This window comes from Penaeus chinensis, chromosome 19 (assembly GCF_019202785.1).
Source record: "Penaeus chinensis breed Huanghai No. 1 chromosome 19, ASM1920278v2, whole genome shotgun sequence".
NCBI classification, from domain to species: domain Eukaryota; kingdom Metazoa; phylum Arthropoda; class Malacostraca; order Decapoda; family Penaeidae; genus Penaeus; species Penaeus chinensis.
This window is the reverse complement of record NC_061837.1, coordinates 21,263,250-21,282,155: the sequence shown is the minus strand read 5'-3', so window position 1 is coordinate 21,282,155 and position 18,906 is coordinate 21,263,250. Positions and strand designations below refer to the sequence as shown.

Sequence of the window (18,906 nt, the reverse complement as noted above, 5' to 3'; positions counted from 1 at the left end):
ACGAGTATGTATGTGTGTATATATGTATACGAGTATGTATGTGTGTATATATGTATACGAGTATGTATGTGTGTATATATGTATACGAGTATGTATGTGTGTATATATGTATACGAGTATGTATGTGTGTATATATGTATACGAGTATGTATGTGTATATATGTGTGTATATGTATGTGTAGGTGTGCATATGCATGAATATGTACATAAATGTATATATATGTACATATGCGTATGTATGTGTATATATGTGTGTATATGTATGTGTAGGTGTGCATATGCATGAATATGTACATAAATGTATATATATGTACATATGCGTATGTATGTGTATATATGTGTGTATATGTATGTGTAGGTGTGCATATGCATGAATATGTACATAAATGTATATATATGTACATATGCGTATGTATGTGTATATATATGTACATATGCGTATGTATGTGTATATATGTGTGTATATGTATGTGTAGGTGTGCATATGCATGAATATGTACATAAATGTATATATATGTACATATGCGTATGTATGTGTATGTATGTGGGTATATGTAAATATGTAAATATGTATGGGTAGTTACTGACTCGCTAACGTGTGTCAGTTGGTGCTGACGCGTCTTAGTCCTTACCCACCGTGGTGCCCAGTCACAGCAGTAACTTCTCGGCGACAATTGCAACTTCTCGCGCCTGGGCGGGGCGCGAACCGCCGACCCCTCGGATGAGAGGCCGGCACGTTACCACTGTACTAACCCGGAGGCTAAGACAGAAGGAGAAACCGTAGTGGGGAATCACGGAGTAGGCACTAGGAATGAGAGGGGACAAATGCTAGTCGATTTTGCGGAGGCTCGATCACTCAATATCATGAATACATTCTTCGAAAAAAGACTAGAGCGGAAGTGGACATGGAAGTCGCCATCGGACATCAAAAATGAAATTGACTTCATAATTTCAAATAGGCGTGATATAGTAAAAAATGTGGGAGTTATTCATAAAGTAAATGTTGGCAGCGACCATAGGTTGGTCAGAGGCCAAATTAAATTACACTTCAAAAGGGAAAGAAATAAACTAATACGAAAACCGCAGCCAAACTTTGCTAACTTTTGTGAAACTAGCCAATCTATTTAACAAATGCCTTCTCAATGGAAAAATTCCGAAAGCCTGGAAAAATGCAACAATTATTTTGATTCATAAAAAAAGGGGACAGAATGGATCTAAAAAACTACCGACCCATAAGTCTCCTTTCAGTTACTTACAAACTGTTCACTAAAATCATCACAACTCGCATCTCTGATAGTCTGGATTCTAACCAGCCTAGAGAACAGGCAGGCTTCCGCAGTGGATTCTCAACAACAGACCACATACACACGCTTACCCAAATAAGAGAAAGAATAAACGAATATAGGAAACCCCTGTGTATGGCATTCATTGATTACGAAAAGGCATTTGACTCTGTACAAATACCAGCAGTACTAGAAGCTATTCGAAGACAGGGAGTAGAGGAGGTATATTGTAAAATATTAGAAGATATATACGAAGATGGGACAGCAACCATCAAGCTCCACACAGAAACCGATAAAATCCCAATTAAGAAAGGTGTTAGACAGGGTGATACCATCTCACCAAAACTGTTTACAGCTTGCCTTGAGGAAATTTTCAAAAAGCTAGAATGGACCGGGAAGGGTATCAAAATAGAGGATGAATACCTGAGCAATCTAAGATTTGCAGATGATATTGTTCTCTTCAGTGAATCTGTAAATGAAATCCAGCAACTAATAAATGATCTGAATAGAGAAAGCCTGAAAGTCGGACTTACGATGAACAGGCAAAAGACTAAGATCATGTTCAACAGTAGAGTTCAATTCGAACAGATACTTGTTCAAGGTGAAGCGCTAGAGGTGGCAGACAAGTATATATACCTAGGGCAACTCATACAGACAAACACATCTAGCCAAGAGGAAATTAAGCGACGCATCAGTCTAGGCTGGAGCGCCTTTGGCAAACACAGTAGCATACTAAGAGGCTCCTTGCCATTATGTTTAAGAAGAAAAGTCTTTAACCAATGCATCCTCCCAGTTATGACCTATGGATCAGAAACATGGACTACAACCAAATTACTGGAGAGGAAACTAATAAGTGCCCAGAGAGGGATGGAGAGGTTGATGCTGGGAATTAGTCAAAGAGATCGGATGAGGGCGACGTGGATCAGGGAACAGACAAAAATAGAAGATATACTCGGGAGCATCAAAAAGAAAAAATGGCAATGGGCAGGTCATATATGTCGGAGACAGGACAACAGATGGACAAAGAAAGTAACAGACTGGATTATAGATAACATAAAGAGGCCAAGGTCCAGACCTATGACAAGATGGCGCGATGAAATAAAGAAATTTGCGGGCCAAGACTGGAAGCAAAAGACGCAAGACAGACAAAGATGGAAAAGATTGGGAGAGGCCTACGTCCTGCAGTGGATTGACCCAGGCTGATGATGATGATGATGATGATATATATATATATATATATATATATATATATATATATATATATATATATATGTATGTATATGAATGTATATTTAAAATTCACATATATTTATCTACCTATAATATGCATATACATATATATGTATACATATATTATATATTGTATATACATGCACACAAACACACACGCATGCATTTATATACATATATATTCATATATATATATATATATATATATATATATATATATATATATATATATATATATATAAATGTATGTATGTATATATGTACATACGAACATATATGTATATATATGTATATATAATATATAATGTATATAATATATATAATATATATAATGTATATATATTTATTCATTCATTACAAATAGGAGAGAGAGAAAAGTGTGTGTGTGTGTGTCTGTGTATTCATGTATATGTATATACATGCATGTATATTTCTCGCTCATTTCTTCCCTCTCTATGTACATACATACATATATATGTATATATATGTACATATAGTAAATGCACACATATACGTATTACACACATATGTACATAGATAAATAAATAATTGTGTATATATATAATGTTTATATATACGTATATGAATATATATATTTATATTGATATATATATTGTGTATATGTGTATATACATAACTTATATATATATATATATATATATATATATATATGTGTGTGTGTGTGTGTGTGTGTGTGTGTGTGTGTGTGTGTGTGTGTGTGTACATGTATATATTTGTATATGTATATATACATTTATATAAATATCTATATATGTGTGTGCGTGTGTGTGTGTGTATACATTTATACATATAGCATATGTATATGTAAATATATAGATACATACATTATTTTCTGTATGGATAAGATTTTATGTACGTATGTACATTATGCATACACAGTAATCGATTCCCAAACGATTATGCCAAGAGTCAGTGTTGAACTGAGGACCATCTCAGTATTTCAATAGAACACAACTCACCATAACTTTTTTTCTTTTTTCTTGCATTACCCAACAAGGGGTATGAATACTTGGATATGCATTTTTTATTTTTTTTATTATATATATATATATATATATATATATATATATATATATATATATATATATAAATCAGGTGCATACTAACTCGCCTTCCTCCTTCGTGTCTGTTATCGCCCGGGTGTTTGGATATTGGGTGGAAGGAGGAAAGAGGGAAAGGGCGACGGGACCCGTTTCAACACACAGACACACGCAGGAGAGAGACTAAACTAAAAGCATTAAAGTGTACCTCATAATTATACCACTTCATAATCTATTTTCAAGTGAAAGAAATAAAAAGTAATCGAATATTAATCGATTGCTAATTGAAAAAGTAATCGATTGCATAAAAAGTGAGTATCGCCCACCACTACTATATACCATCAATGTGCATCGCCAAAGCGTAGATGCTCTGTCATGCCGAAACAGTCATTGGGTATATTTCCCTGTTACACCGGATATGAACTGGTTTGTTTGTGTCCTCCCTTTTTTAAGTAAACTGAGTAAGCTTTCCTTCATTACTTTTCTATATTTTCACTTAGGAAATGATGCCAAGAAAGTATTTAATTGATGTTACTGTGAAGGACGTAAGATCGATAGTGATATTTTATTAAATTTTATTGTGTTTATTATGGATAAGTTTTTATTATCATCATTATTATTATTATTATTATTATTATTATTATTATTATTATTATTGTCCTTGTCACAGTAGGGAAAAGTGAATTTTAAATTATCTTTGTAATGTTGCAAATGACCCTATAAAACTGGGTAGTTTATAATCTTGTCTTAAAATTTTTGTAAGGCTTATACAGAGCGAATCTTGCAAATATCTTTTACTGATTCACAGATTATACATACAATAACTGAATTAGTAGGCCTACTTGTAGAAAAATACGTTAAGTAACAACGAAACTACATACCAATATCCTGAGGGCGATATAAACAGTGAACACTTGCTAGGATATTTGTTATCATTTCGTAACAACCATATCTAACCATTAGAGGTGCCTTTTTAATTAAAACAAGGCTCATCTACTCTAAACCAATGTCGAAAAGAACTAGAACATAAAACTGCCCACTCTACACATCTACTGTTCGTTTATCTACATTTTGTTAAATATAGCGATTCTAACTTTTCCTATTTTATATTCTGCAATGTCGCAGATACAGAAGAGATGTATAAATTTTCATTTTGATTTTGTTAATTTTTCAGCACAATATCCAGTCAGATTTTTTACGGGAGAAAATTAGTTTTAGGAATATGGCTTGTGTCACTGTTGATACCATCAATCAATCCCCCCTCATCACACACACACACACACACACACACACACACACACACACACACACACACACACACACACACACACACACACACACACACACACACATACACACAATACATACATATATATAAATATGAATATAAATATAACCAAACACACACGCAGCAAGAGAGAGGGAAAGGGGGAGGGGGGGGGGGAGAGCGAATAGACATAAGAGGAAGAGAGTATTGAACAGAAAGAAATATGTATCATGCCATGAGATATGTTTAATATGATCCGGAAATCAGAACATTCTTTTTCATTCCTTACAAGTAGATAACAGCTAGGTATGTAATGCCATCATTAGTAGTGCTATTATTATTTTTGTTTTTATTACTATTATCATTATTATTGTTATCAGGCATTATATCATTACTATCACTATCATCATTATTATTAACATTATCAATATCATCTTATATCTCAAAGTCGAACAACTGATTTCTAATCCGAAATTATCGTTATTAACAAGACTCTCATGATATATCTTTTCTTTCGTGGTTTAATACCACTGTCGTCACTACGAGTGTATTTCATTCTATGTCATTGCTGCAACGATTTTAGTCACTATATATATCTTGGTTGTCATAAACTTTTATTAATGCTGTGTTTATCATAATCTGCATAAGCATTGTTATCCACTGCCATCATGTTATTACAATTATTATAGTAGTTATCATCATCATCATTACCATATTAGTATTTTTTATCATTATCAAAGAGGAAGAGACGGAGTGAGAGAAAGAGAGAGAATGCTCTGGCAAATAAAGCATGCAGCAAAAACAAAAAAATATATTGCATGATGAAAACATCAGGAAACAAAAGTAACATACTTTGCAGGTTATTATTCCTGAATAGCGCCAAAATAAATATTCAATATAACGCAAATAACTTAATACGTAAAACACTTGGCTCAGAGATGGACTAGGGTTCGATTTCCAATAAATTACCGATTAATTAGTAAATTAATATATTAATTTTACTGATAACAACGATGTAAATGATGATAATGGAAACATGATAATTAATAATCAAATGATCAAATTTCCACAATGATCTACAAATTGCTTAATATATATTCGTCTACGAACAGTAGCTTCTGGACGAAACAGTGAGTTTTTTTATATTGTAATCTATTTAGCTTTTATTTGATAGTAATTTATTGCCTACAGTTAATATATAATAATTGTGTATACCCAGATAAAAAGAAGTCATCAGGAAAATTTTATATATATATAAAAAAAAGGAATTGAATATTATGACAAGATTAAATATGTGTTAACTTTATTCCTCACTATTATCACAAATGATGTTATACTTGAGAGAGATTAACAGTCAATATTAAAATATGATGCAACAAGAGCTGGTATATATTGATTATTGTCTCTCCCTCTCTGATAATGATTACCATTACTATTATTATGGTAATGGAGTTAATAATGATGAATTTCAATGCTTATGCAAATTATAATAAAACAGCAGTATCATTAATAAAAATATTGAAAAAACGATGATATAAACTATATACTAAATTGGTTGCACCAATGATATGAAATCAGATAATCGCGATGTTTATTCAAGTCTTATCAATAATGCTCGTTTGGGTTAAGAAATTAGAAACTGTTCGGCTTCGAGATTTAAGATATTGAAAGTGATAATGAGAATAATAACAGTAGTAATATAATGGTAATAATAATGATAATTATGATATTAAGAATAATAACATCACGTACTCAGCTCTTATCCGCTTGCAAGGAGGGGAATCATTATAATCTCCATTATTTTTATTACCATGACCATCATCATCGTTGCTGTTACTAATATTTGCAACATTTATCATTATCAACATGATCTTGAAAATTATTGTGAATCTCACTTGTTATGATTTGATATATCTAATTATTCAACAGACCTGAGTCGTTGAGATATTAGAATAGTGAAAAAATCAGAAAACAAAAGTGACATGCCTGCACGTTATTATACCCGATAAACGATTTTATTAATATCCAAAATGGCTCAATAAGCAAAACTTAAACTACAAATTACGTTTTATGCATTCGTCTAAGAACCGTAGCGTACATGTTCAGCAGTGTGTGGCTGAAATACACACACACACACACACAAACACACACACACACACACACACACACACACACACACACACACATATATGTATGTGTGTGTGTTATAACATGTCATGTATACGATAAATATTAAATGTGCCATAAATATTATATTATATATATATATATATATATATATATATATATTCGAAATCTGTTCCCCATACAAAATACTATTTATTTACATTGTATTGGTAAAATTCTCCTAATTTCTTGTTTTTCCCTATTTGAAAAGATGCAACGCTATGTTCTAGTTTGCCAGAAATCACCTTTAACACTCTGCAGCCCTGCATCTCACAATGAAAGAGAGGTCCGGTGTACCCGTCTCCCACCCACCCACCCTCAACGTTCGAGATTCCCCTATATACGACTACCATCAATGTTTAGGTTCTATATTGCTGGAACATACTCCTGCTGCAGCGAATATGAAGTGGTATGTCTGTGTTCTCCCTGAATTATCATCACTTAGGAAATGATAAGAATGTATCTCATGAAGGACGTAAGATTGGTATCGATTTTGATATTTCATTCTTTTTTTTAGTGTATATTATACCAGGGATTGGTTATTTTACATTTAATTATCCTTGTGATAATAATACATCTATTTATATTTGCCATTCAATATAACTGCAAATTATGCATTTTACCACATAAAACTGAGTAGCTTGTGTTAAAATTATGTAATAGACAATGAATTTGACATTTTTTCAATATATGGTAGAGCTTTACCGCATATACAGAGGAAATTTTGTAGTCTTATCTTTATTGATTTTCAGTTTATACATTAAATAATTGAATTATCACTTGCAGAAAAATCACATAAAAAAGCACGAGACGTTATAATTATATTCTGAGGGCGATTATAAACAGAAACACATGCAAGAATTTTTACTATCATCTCTTACACAAATTGAACCAAATCTAAACCTTATATATGCCACTTTAATTAAAACGACTTCAACTCCTCTGAAGCAGTGCAGAGGAACACTAGTGATTTCATAAACGCTGCACACTATCCTCTGTTATGTTTTCCGTTCTCATTCGGTAATGTCGCAGATACAGATGATCTGTATCAATTTTCATTTTGATATTGTTAATTTCCAGCACAATATCCAGTCGGATTTTCCACTGTTGAAAATTGCACTTTTGAATATGATATTTCCTTTAACAGATTGCAAAATAATCTTTAATGTGTTGTAATGTCAGACACTTTCCTATCCAAACCGGTGCTTCTATTCAGTACATTGAAATTTGGGAAAGCTGATGCATGTATATTGCGTCATCCCTCTTTTCGGCCCGAGACTGCTGTCTCGGACTAATTCTACCCTGAATGTAAACCATTAAAAGTAAAAGTGTTTGTGAACGAGCCGACCGATAATTTCTTGAGTTGTGCCTGTATGGTATTATATTTTAAAAGGCGAAGAATATCATTCTACACAGACACAGATGTGACCAGAGAATCACTGCAAATTGCAACATGTTGGTATTACTTTACAGAAGAAAAACTTATATTTAGAGTTTTTATCTGAAGCGCCAAATACTTGCAATTATTTCAAGTATTATGGGCGGGGCATCGGCGTGGTCGGGCGTACGAAAACCCATTGGGTCAAAGTGTTGTATCAGTTGAACAAAAATAGCTGTCTCACACACGGAGCGTCCCGTGACACGACGGTTTCTTTACATATATAAGAAATAATATGAATATAATGGTAACTGAGATTTGAATGGCTTACACATGATGCCACATCAGATGCTAGAATTATGGGTCATTTATATATATATATATATATATATATATATATATATATATATATATATATATATATATATATATATATATATTTTTTTTTTTTTTTTTTTTTATTATTATTATTATTACTATAGGTATAATGAAAATAATAATGATAAAAGTTATGATAATGATAATAATAATTATAATAATAGTTATTATTTGTATTATTATTATTATTATTATTATCATTATTATTATTATTATCATTATTATCATTATTATTATCATTATTATTATTATTGTGTTAATGATTATCATTATTAATTTTACTATTATTGTTACTATTATTACTAATATCACAGTCATTATTATTATTATCATTATTGTTATTATGTTAATGTTTATCATTATTAATTTTATTGTCATCGTTACTGTTATTACTATTATCACAGTCATTATCATTATCATCATTATCATATATCATTAATAATATCTATAAGGAAAACAAAAGAAATTGTAATATTTTAGTATTTGTGCAGCTATATTCGAAGGATCACTTGCTGCTTATCAAAATATATACAAATTCGAATGTATTGCTGTGAGTGTGACTGTACCTCGACAGCGTTTATTTATCTGTCTGCCTTTTGATAAATCACCAAAAAAAAAAAAAATGTAATATATTCATCATTCAAGTAAATTCTGGTTTCTTGTTGAAAATAATAATAAACAGTCTCTTGCGAGTTTTAAGATAAGTCACGTATCAATGCTGCCTTTGAAGTCCATTGTATTACGTTTTATTGACTCTTTTAAGCCTAAAAATACACACATCCCTCTCGTTATAATCTTATACCGTTTTCACATGCGATTCGTTATAATCATGTAAATACTCCTTAACTGGCCAAATGAAGAGTTACAAAATAAATATGAGAAGTATTTAGCATGTGTGCTGACGAGTTGAATTGACAGGTTGGCACGCCTGTTTGGGTAGAGCTTAAACTTGAAATCACTTGAAATTCGGCAGAAAAAATTTTCAACTACTTGCAAGACATTGTAAATAAGGACACTGCAGATAAAGCCTTAGGTTAGGGGAAAAATACTGTTCACTTGCTAACCTTATAGCAATATAACTTGGTTTTTAGTTATTGCATTTCAGCATCAAAACAAATTTCATGAATTATTCATTGTTTAAAATAGGAATTCACATACAGCATCTTTAAACCAGCTAATCTTAAAAATTCATTTATGTTTATAAAGTGATCAGACATCGCAGGGTTTATATTTTATCATTTTTTTACCGTTAATATAGCACTGCGCATAGGTCATCCATCGTGTCTTCACCATAAATATCATGTAAATAAAATATCTGTATCGTAAACTTCCCTGTCCTTTGTCAATTCTAGCACCGCATGGAATTGGCATTTATTAAAAAATTAGAATCATATAATTATAGAAAAAATGGAATCATGTAAATATGAAAATTACATTGATATCTACCGTGTATAAAGTGCGAATAGCAATCATGAAATTGGCGCATATTGTCAGAAGATCAATATATTGGGAATTGTTTTTGATAACGTTTGATTTACTCATTGTTTTGTTATGGTGACAAAAAAAAAAAAAAAAAAAAAAAAAAAAAAGTTTTGGCCCCACAAAATAACCCTATGATAAAGACAAGCTAAGATACATACCCATAAATGTGTTTACATTTATCTATCTGTCTGTCTCTCTATCTATACCAATTTATCTATTTACATGTTTATCAGTCTAATTATTTGTCTATCTATTTACCTATATGTCTATCTATATATTCTATGTTTAAACATGTATGTATGAATATACGCATATGAGTATATAGACATTTTCAATGTGTTTATATAGAATGTGTGTGTATTTATTTGTTTATATATATATATATATATATATATGTATGTATGTATATATATATATATATATATATATATATATATATATATATACATACATACATACATATACATTTATAAATATATTATATATATATATATAGTGTGTGTGTGTGTGTGCGCGCGCGCGCGTGCACCCCACTTTTATATATAATTTAGTATCATATATCAATCCTCACTTTAAAGAAATATTGAAATTCCATAGAGTACTGGAGGTTTCTCTCTGCTCGAACGCGCCTTCTCCCTCGCACTCGAACGCGACGTCGATGTAAACAGAGCCTCGGACGCGATGGGGGAGGAACTTGAGAGGAAGAGGATCTCGACCAACCCTTTCCTCTACACTGACGGGAGTCTCGTGGAAGCTGAAGTCCTGCATGCTAGTCTAGATGCTAGTGATGGTTCAGCGGACGGGTCAGGGGCGTCGACTATTAGCGCAGGAGGAGGCCAGGACGAGGGCAAAGACAGTGACCAGACCCCACAGGCTGAAGTTCCTCCCACAAGACAAGTGTGGGCTGTGGGTCGGGCGGGGGTCGTGTCCATGGACCTCGATGACGAGAAGGTACGAGAGATTGGGGTATTTCGCAGAACACTGGTGATTGTGTTTGATATTGTTGCGCGATTGGAAACGAGTAAGGTACATGTATTTTTGTATTTCTCGTGCAGTTTGAGTACCTCAGAGTAGTTTAACTTACCCACAGGTAATATCTTTTGTGTAATTATAAAGACCATTTTACTTACAATGCGAGGTATGAAAACAATGGTACCATTAAAGAAATATTAGCAATCTTCTATGTTTCAGTTCATTCCTGTTTTGCCTATTTCCATCGTAAACTGTTTAAATTCATTATATTGTAAAACCAGTTTACTCTTTGTTTTCAGCAGCTTTGTTTTTTATATGTTTAGGTCTTTCCAAATTATAGTTATAGCAAAAATAGGAAATCATATATGGTATGTGTGCAACAATATGTAGGTCATGGTATCTCCCAGATTACAAAAGAAATATTAGGTGTTCCTGTAACTCATAGCTCCAGACTGGAAACCTGACCAGCGTGGGCAGGTTATTTTAAAAAATCATAACTTGTGTGGTTAGATTTTCAGTTTGTCCAAAAATGCATGGTTTGTTGGTGCATAACTATTGTTTTGTATTATGTAACATTAGTGATGAATGATACATTATTTATACATTGTTTTTATGCTATTAAAATGGGATGTCATTGATGGCACAACCTAATATGGATTAGTTTAATTGATAACTCTTTTAGAATGTTCAGTTTGTAAAGTGATCTATGCTCAGGCAATCCACGATACACAGTAAACAGGCACTTAAACAAGTTTACGTGGCCAACAAATAAGAAAGGGAGAACTGCATGGTGAAAACAGAAAAGTGCGCAACGAGCTGCACACATAGTATATTGCGTGTGCCACAAAGTTTCCAGTCTGGTCATAGATAAATAAATATAATAAAACAAAAATTTAATTAGTTATTGTGCAACATGATTGTTTTCCCTGCTTTTACCAGATGCAGACAATGACTGGCTCATACTCAGAGATTTTGGAAAGACCCTCCCTACCTGAACGTATAGTGGAAGAAGATGAAAAGGGAAAGGATGAGAACGAGATAGACGATAGTAAAGATGAAGTTAGTATCAGGAGATTGTGTTTTGTATTACTACTAATACCTTTATTAACTATAGTGTTATTTATATAACAGTAATTGGTGTTTATTGAAGCAATGAGAAATATAGAAATAATTGTGATTATGGAAAAAGTAATCATGATAACATAATAATTATGGCATGCAGATAGAAATATGTTGCAGCAGTGGTGATATGATGTCTAGGCTTTACAGTAGAATTATTGACAGTAACAATAGTAAAAATAAAAGATTGTGGCCACATCTCTAATATGTCAGTCCTGTGAGAGCATGTATATTTTCTCTGTCAGTGATGATTTATTTTTTTATTTTTTCTTCTTTCTTTTCAACACATGTGGCTCCACAAGTGCTCAATTACTAGGGGGTCAGTTGCTCACAAATAAGATATGTAAACCAAGTCAGATAGGCCTAGTAATTGACAAGGCAAAAATACAGTGTACAGTGGGTTAATCTACTGTCTATGGAAAATTGTAGCATTCACTGTAATATTGTTTTTTTGATATATCTCTACACATAGATGACCCCACAAATGCTCAGCCACCAAGGAGTCAATTAGTAGACCTCATGACCTCACCTGATTTCACTGTTCCTTGAGTTTGTGGAGAAAATGCAATTAGTATTGATATTGTTATTACTGATATAGACATTGCTATTATATAATGTTATTAACATTACCAATAGCAGTATATGATATAAGAAAATGTTTTTGAAGCTCAAGGAACAGGGTAAACAGGTGAGATTGGTGATAATAGTAATTGACTTATTTGTGACTAAGTACTTATGGTGTCCTGTATGTGTAATGATAATTAATAAATTAAACTCACTGGGTATGGCATATATATACATGCCATCTACAATGGCATGAGTTTAATATGACAATTATAAATGTGAATATGATATTCAGAAGTATTTATTTGAAGTAAAAAGTAATAGTAATATTTGTTGCACTAACCAAGTTTTTTACATCCATTCGAACTATGAGCTAATATTTTAAAGATAATGATAATCTTATCCTCATTGCTTAATATAATGAATATTTCAAATTGGTGCTAGTAATTTAAAGATTTTTAATTTGTTTGGCTCTCTCAGCACTGAAGTGCATGCTTTTTGTCCCTGTTTCTCTCTTAACCCTTACCATCCGGATGACACGCCCATCACGTCATGACCAAATTTTGGCTTAAGGGAAGGGTGCCATGAACAAGCTCTTATGGGAAAATTTGGCTGTGTGCCAGCGTGACGCTAACTTGCAGTTGTGAGCATTTCGGCTGAAGGCTAGTTTGACTGGAATGACTCATCACAAGTACACTCAGAGAGTGATTAGACTCTTTTGGCATTTAGTAAGGGGCATTTACATTATTTTCATCAATAAATGAGTGTGGAATATAATGACCATGAGCCATGTCTGGAAGAGTGTCGGCTCCATGGAAGACGTTATTCTCATATTTGTCATCCTAATCCTGGCTGCCATGACCAGCGGCATAGGTTGTATTACAGAAAATTGAATATTAAAAAAAATAAATAAATAAAAAAAATAAAATGTTACTTATTATTATTATTCTTGCACTGAGTTCTGGACGACCGAAAGAGATGATATGTTGTCTGCGTAAGGAAACAGTCTTATACTATCTAGATAAAGCTGACCAAAAGACAAAAAAAATATGCAGAAAAAGAGAAAATAACATTGCAGAGGGGAGGCATAGAGTCTTGTCACCGTACACGAGTGTTCGCATGCACCTGGCCTACAAGTCGCTCACCCGTCAGAGTGGCTGCTCAAATAAGCTTAGTGCCCGTGTTTTGGTCCATGTGATGGCAGTGAAGCATCCGGATCCAAAAGGTTAATATTTTGATTGAGTTTTGCATTAGCTTTATCCTAATGTTGATGGGATGGTAAGAATACATGCCATAAGTGCTCAGTCACCATGGAGTCAATTACTAGTCATACCTAGCTGATCTGTTTACCCTTTTACTAGGTTTTCATAGTTTTTATTGCAGTTGATATCATTAATATCATTATTTTAATTGTTATGTCAACAAAAATCATAACAACATTAATATTAATTGCATTACAAAAAATCTACTTTTCTTGAAAAATCAAGGAAAAGGAAAAACAGCTGAGAGCTCGTAAGCTTACTAATTTGCTCCTTGGTGGCTGAGTACTTGTGGAGCAAAATAGGTGCATACAAATTTCACAAGAATATGACAGTAGACATTGTGATTGTCTAGCACTATTGGGTTAATATGAGCTGTAGTTTCATTTTTAGTACTTATGGCATTACTTTTTTTTTGGCATTTTGCTTCATATGGAGTTATCACAAATTCTTGTAGATAAGTTGTTAGTAGAGTCTGTAGTGTTGTTTTAATCCTTTTGTTTAGTTTTACATTTCATAAAAAAAAACAAAAAAATCCTGTACCAAAATACAAGGGATTGTACATTCCAAGTTTTACCAATTAGATAGTAAATTTGCAAATTCTTTGTGTGTGTGTTTGTCTCAGATTTGAAGTTCTTGTTTTTGTTTCATTCATATTATATTTTTTGGAAACTGGCTTTTTTCCTTTTGAATTGTTGCTCTTGTCTGCCTTTGATTATTTTATAGCAACTCTTGTTCCTCTATTTTCTAAGTGCACATCACGAAATATGCAGATGCTTAGCAGCACCTCCTGTGTTTGTGTAAACTTCTTCACCATTTTAGGTGTATTTTATATGGATATTTCCTTCTCCACACTTGATATGACATAATACTTATCGTTTAGTGGTACAAGTATGTATTTAGTTTCCACTATAGCAGTTATGAGGGGACTGCATGATTTCCCTGTGAAAGCTTCAAAGTCTGCACTGTTGCAAGAATGTCTTCCAGGACATGGACTATTGATGCAATCACCCACCAGGCAAAACTCACATGACAGTATTAGGATTTTTCTCTCTGCATGTTTGCAAACCAACTATCCTGTATTAAGGATAGCATAGTTAAATTTACAAGAATCCTAATATCAAAATATCTTACAAATTCATCTGTGCATGGGTAGTGAAGGTCATGCAGGCTAGCCTGAGTGAGGAGGGACAGACATCCCCCTACAGACCTTAAGCTGACTGAAAGCGAATGCAGGTCGTCCAAGGCATAAGACCCCATTCTCACCCTACCATAGATGGACGCCATCACACCAGTGTGTGCAGACATGGACCCAGTGCAGGCCTTCCTGACCCAGGAGCGGCTCAGTGCCTTCATGGCCAGAGACGACTCGCAGGGTGAGGCTCCAGACTATGGGGCAGGACTGCCTCCGCATGATGACCAGGTTCGTCATCTTTTTCAACACTGGACGAGGAAGGGATGATGTTTAGGTTATGTTTTGTCCATTATTTGTAAAGTGAGGTAATCAGGTTTGTGATGAAGGAGATTGGCCTCAAAAAGGGGAAATGGAATTATTTGTGGTGGGTTTAATAATAACAATATTTTGTAGATGTTTTATTTTTGTAATGGTAAATATAACCTAATTTGAGAGTAAAGGCTATAGACCCATATAAACCAGATTAGTAGATTACCCAGTATTTTAGTAAGTAGATCATTCCATTCATGCCAGTTGCCACTTCTACTAAGGTATGTCTTTACATTGTCTTCCTGTGAACAACAAAGTGAATTTCTCTCTGTACTATGCAAAACATTGTACCCCTTGTATAGTTTTCTGTTGTATATATCAAGACCCTCTATGGTCTATGAGCTGAAAACAACAGAAAATAACATATGTTCTTGAAAACCACTAGAAGAAAAATCAAATTTTTTACCATTCATTCTCAAAGAGATATCAATGTCTTTGTAATTGTTACTTAATGAAGAAGTAGAAAATTCCAAATCCATATTAATGTATGAATTGGATAAGCACTACATATATACACCACACCTATACAAAATGGGCCTATTAAACTTTCTTAACATTTACAGACACTAACAGATTATATAAAAAAGAATGAATTTCAATTAATGTAAACATCAGTTCAAATATGAAAATAAGGATATCAGTAAAATCTAGGATTATAGTCTTCTAACTATTTCCTGGAAACTTTCTACAAAATAGTTCCATGTGATTAAAAGTGAACGTGCATGAAAAAGGTAAAGTTTATTTTTTATTTAATGTTTTCTCTTCATCTCATCCCCACAATTTAATGCCTAGAAGTGGAAATACAGAGAAAGTTTTGTCATTTATTTTTATGGTATTTGACTTGAGGAATGGATGAACTATTGGTTAGCTGGAATAAAGAAATGTGGAATTGGCATTTACAAATGAATGGCTCGTGTGAAACAAAAGGTTTTAATGACTGTCTCTACAAAATTGGGTTTTAAACTACAAGTGAGATTTATATGTAAAGAGGAAAGAAGCTAAGTTTAAAGGATATTTTAGGGAAAAAATAATGAAATATTTTATTCAGGGTGAGTCAATGGAATGGGATTGCAGCAACGAGGTACAAACCATTTGAAGAAATATGTTTAGGGTGCATAGTATCAGAATTGCAGAGAAGTCACAGGACTTTTATAAACTCAAGCCGTCTTCCTATTTAGAGAGATTACTAGAATGAAAGTGTATTGCATTCATTAGTTCACTGAATTTAAGACTTTTATCCTTGTCTCCTCTGTTTATGGGTACTAGTTTGAAATAGGGTTAATAAAATATTATTTTAGAAGTAGTATCATTGACAGTAGTAATAAATTTGGGCCAATAGCTGAGAAGAGAAAAGGTTTAAGTTTCAGAGGTTTAGATAGGATAACAGTTTCAACATATTGCACCTCCTCACTAAACAGTTTCATTACAGTTAGGTGAAAGTCACTTTTTTACAATTGTTTATGGCAAGATATTAAAATGTTTATTTACATGCTAAAGCTTAGACATTTTGCATCCACTAATCGCAACTTTTACTCGGCAGGAGCGTCCATGGAGCCTTCACGTGGGGAGGTGCAGTCCTGAGAGGGCGGAGTCGGCGCTGCAAGGTGCTGGAATGGTCACGCGCCAGGGAGACATTATCTCTTTCGTGGCGGATGACCTGCACAACAAAATTAAACTCTCCAGTCCTGTTTCCAAAAGTCAGAGGCTCGACTGATTCATCTTTTATTTTGCCTTTCCTTCTTTTTTTTTTTTTTTTCTTTCTTTCTTTTTCATTATGATTGGTTCTAGGGAAGGCCTGCTATATATGAAGTGGTGGCTTTATGTATGACTGCCATGCAGCACTCTCAGTGTAAGAGGGAAAACTTCTTCTGAGCTTCATGCATTACTCTTTCTATTTTGTGCTCTGATATCTCTCTCTCTCTCTCTCTCTCTCTCTCTCACTCTGTCAGTTTATAAATGTGTAAAAGTAATAAAATTGAAGTGATTACCATCAGATCTCTCATTCCATAAGCAATAGAACAAAAGTGATATAATAAACCATGACTTTGTTTGAGTGTAAATCCGTAAATCAGATATAGATCAGTTTTGCAAGATACATAATTACATATCTTGCATGAGGAATTATTAATTCTAATTCATAACTTTTCAACATTTGTTGCAGTGGTTCAGTAAATAGACATTTTCTAGCTTAGAATATTATGAGAGGACTCACTCTCTGGTTCTCCCAGCAGTGGCATCATTCCCTGGATCCCGAAGTTCAACACCGAGCTTGTTAAGGGCTGCCCTCGCACCACAGGTCCCCGCTATAGATCCAACCGTCATCAATGACATTGAAGCACACGCACGACATATTGCAACATCAGTCGACACGCTCATTGAGAATCTTACTGGGACTCTGCATAGTGTAAGTTATTCAAAAACTTAATATATTTTTTTAATACAGGATGTTGTTTTTAATATAATCCTCTTTGTTTATTTCACATGACAGATCCTGGCACATTATATGAGGTGTAAGTCTTAATATAACAACCTCTTTCCCTTCATTACAGATCTCAGCACTTACTGTTGACTGTGTGGAAACCTACAGGGATGCAGTTTGTAAAACCTGTGATGCTGTTGATGCAAACATAAAAGTAAGTTTAATTAATTCCAATTAGTGTTACTGAAAAATAGCCCTGTTTGTAGACTTGTGGATGGTTTAGATCGTGAGTTTAGAAAAAAATAATGAGTGAGTATGTTTTAAGAGTTGTGTGACTGTGCCTCTGCATGTGCATGTGCAGTGTGCACATATATATCTGTGTGTGGGTATGTTGGTATGGGTACCAGTGTGTGTTTGTTTGTTGCTTATTTGAGTACATGTCTGTATGTGTGTGTGAGTGCAAGTGCAAGTGTGAATTATGTGCGAGTGTGCGGTTTGCTCATGATTATGAATAAGTATCATTTTACTGAGAGATGTAGTTACAACATGACATTAGATGTAATTAACAGTGTTAGGTTGAAATTGAGAATGCAAACAGTGAATGTTGACATTTGCTAGTTTATGTGGAATAACTTAGTTTATTTGATCTTTATATTTTGTTTTCCCAATGTCTCAATTTTAATGGCAAACAGTATTGCTTTTGTTCACTGACTTTCCTATTTCATACACTTAATCTTTTCAGTCTATGTACCAGCTGATGGCAAAGACCGAGGAGTTGAGCAAGTCGATGAAACCTATCTACAAACTCCAAGAGCAAATGTATC

General features: G+C 33.4%; 1 protein-coding gene across 4 annotated transcripts in view; it reads left to right on the top strand.

The window, feature by feature from the left end:
• The first annotated feature begins 10,905 nt into the window (after positions 1–10,905).
• LOC125035426 overlaps positions 10,906–18,906 on the top strand; it is a 10,322-nt gene continuing 2,321 nt past the window's right edge. The window contains exons 1-7 of one of the 4 annotated variants that reach the window (XM_047627810.1): positions 10,906–11,196; positions 12,157–12,276; positions 15,436–15,582; positions 17,204–17,360; positions 17,895–18,067; positions 18,213–18,296; positions 18,825–18,901. In XM_047627810.1, the coding sequence (XP_047483766.1) occupies positions 10,927–11,196; positions 12,157–12,276; positions 15,436–15,582; positions 17,204–17,360; positions 17,895–18,067; positions 18,213–18,296; positions 18,825–18,901 (1,028 nt within the window). In that variant the 5' untranslated portion in view covers positions 10,906–10,926. Of the gene's footprint in view, positions 11,197–12,156; positions 12,277–15,435; positions 15,583–17,203; positions 17,361–17,891; positions 18,068–18,212; positions 18,297–18,824; positions 18,902–18,906 lie in introns of all 4 variants that reach the window. The other 3 variants (XM_047627809.1, XM_047627811.1, XM_047627812.1) reach the window with 3 other exon arrangements.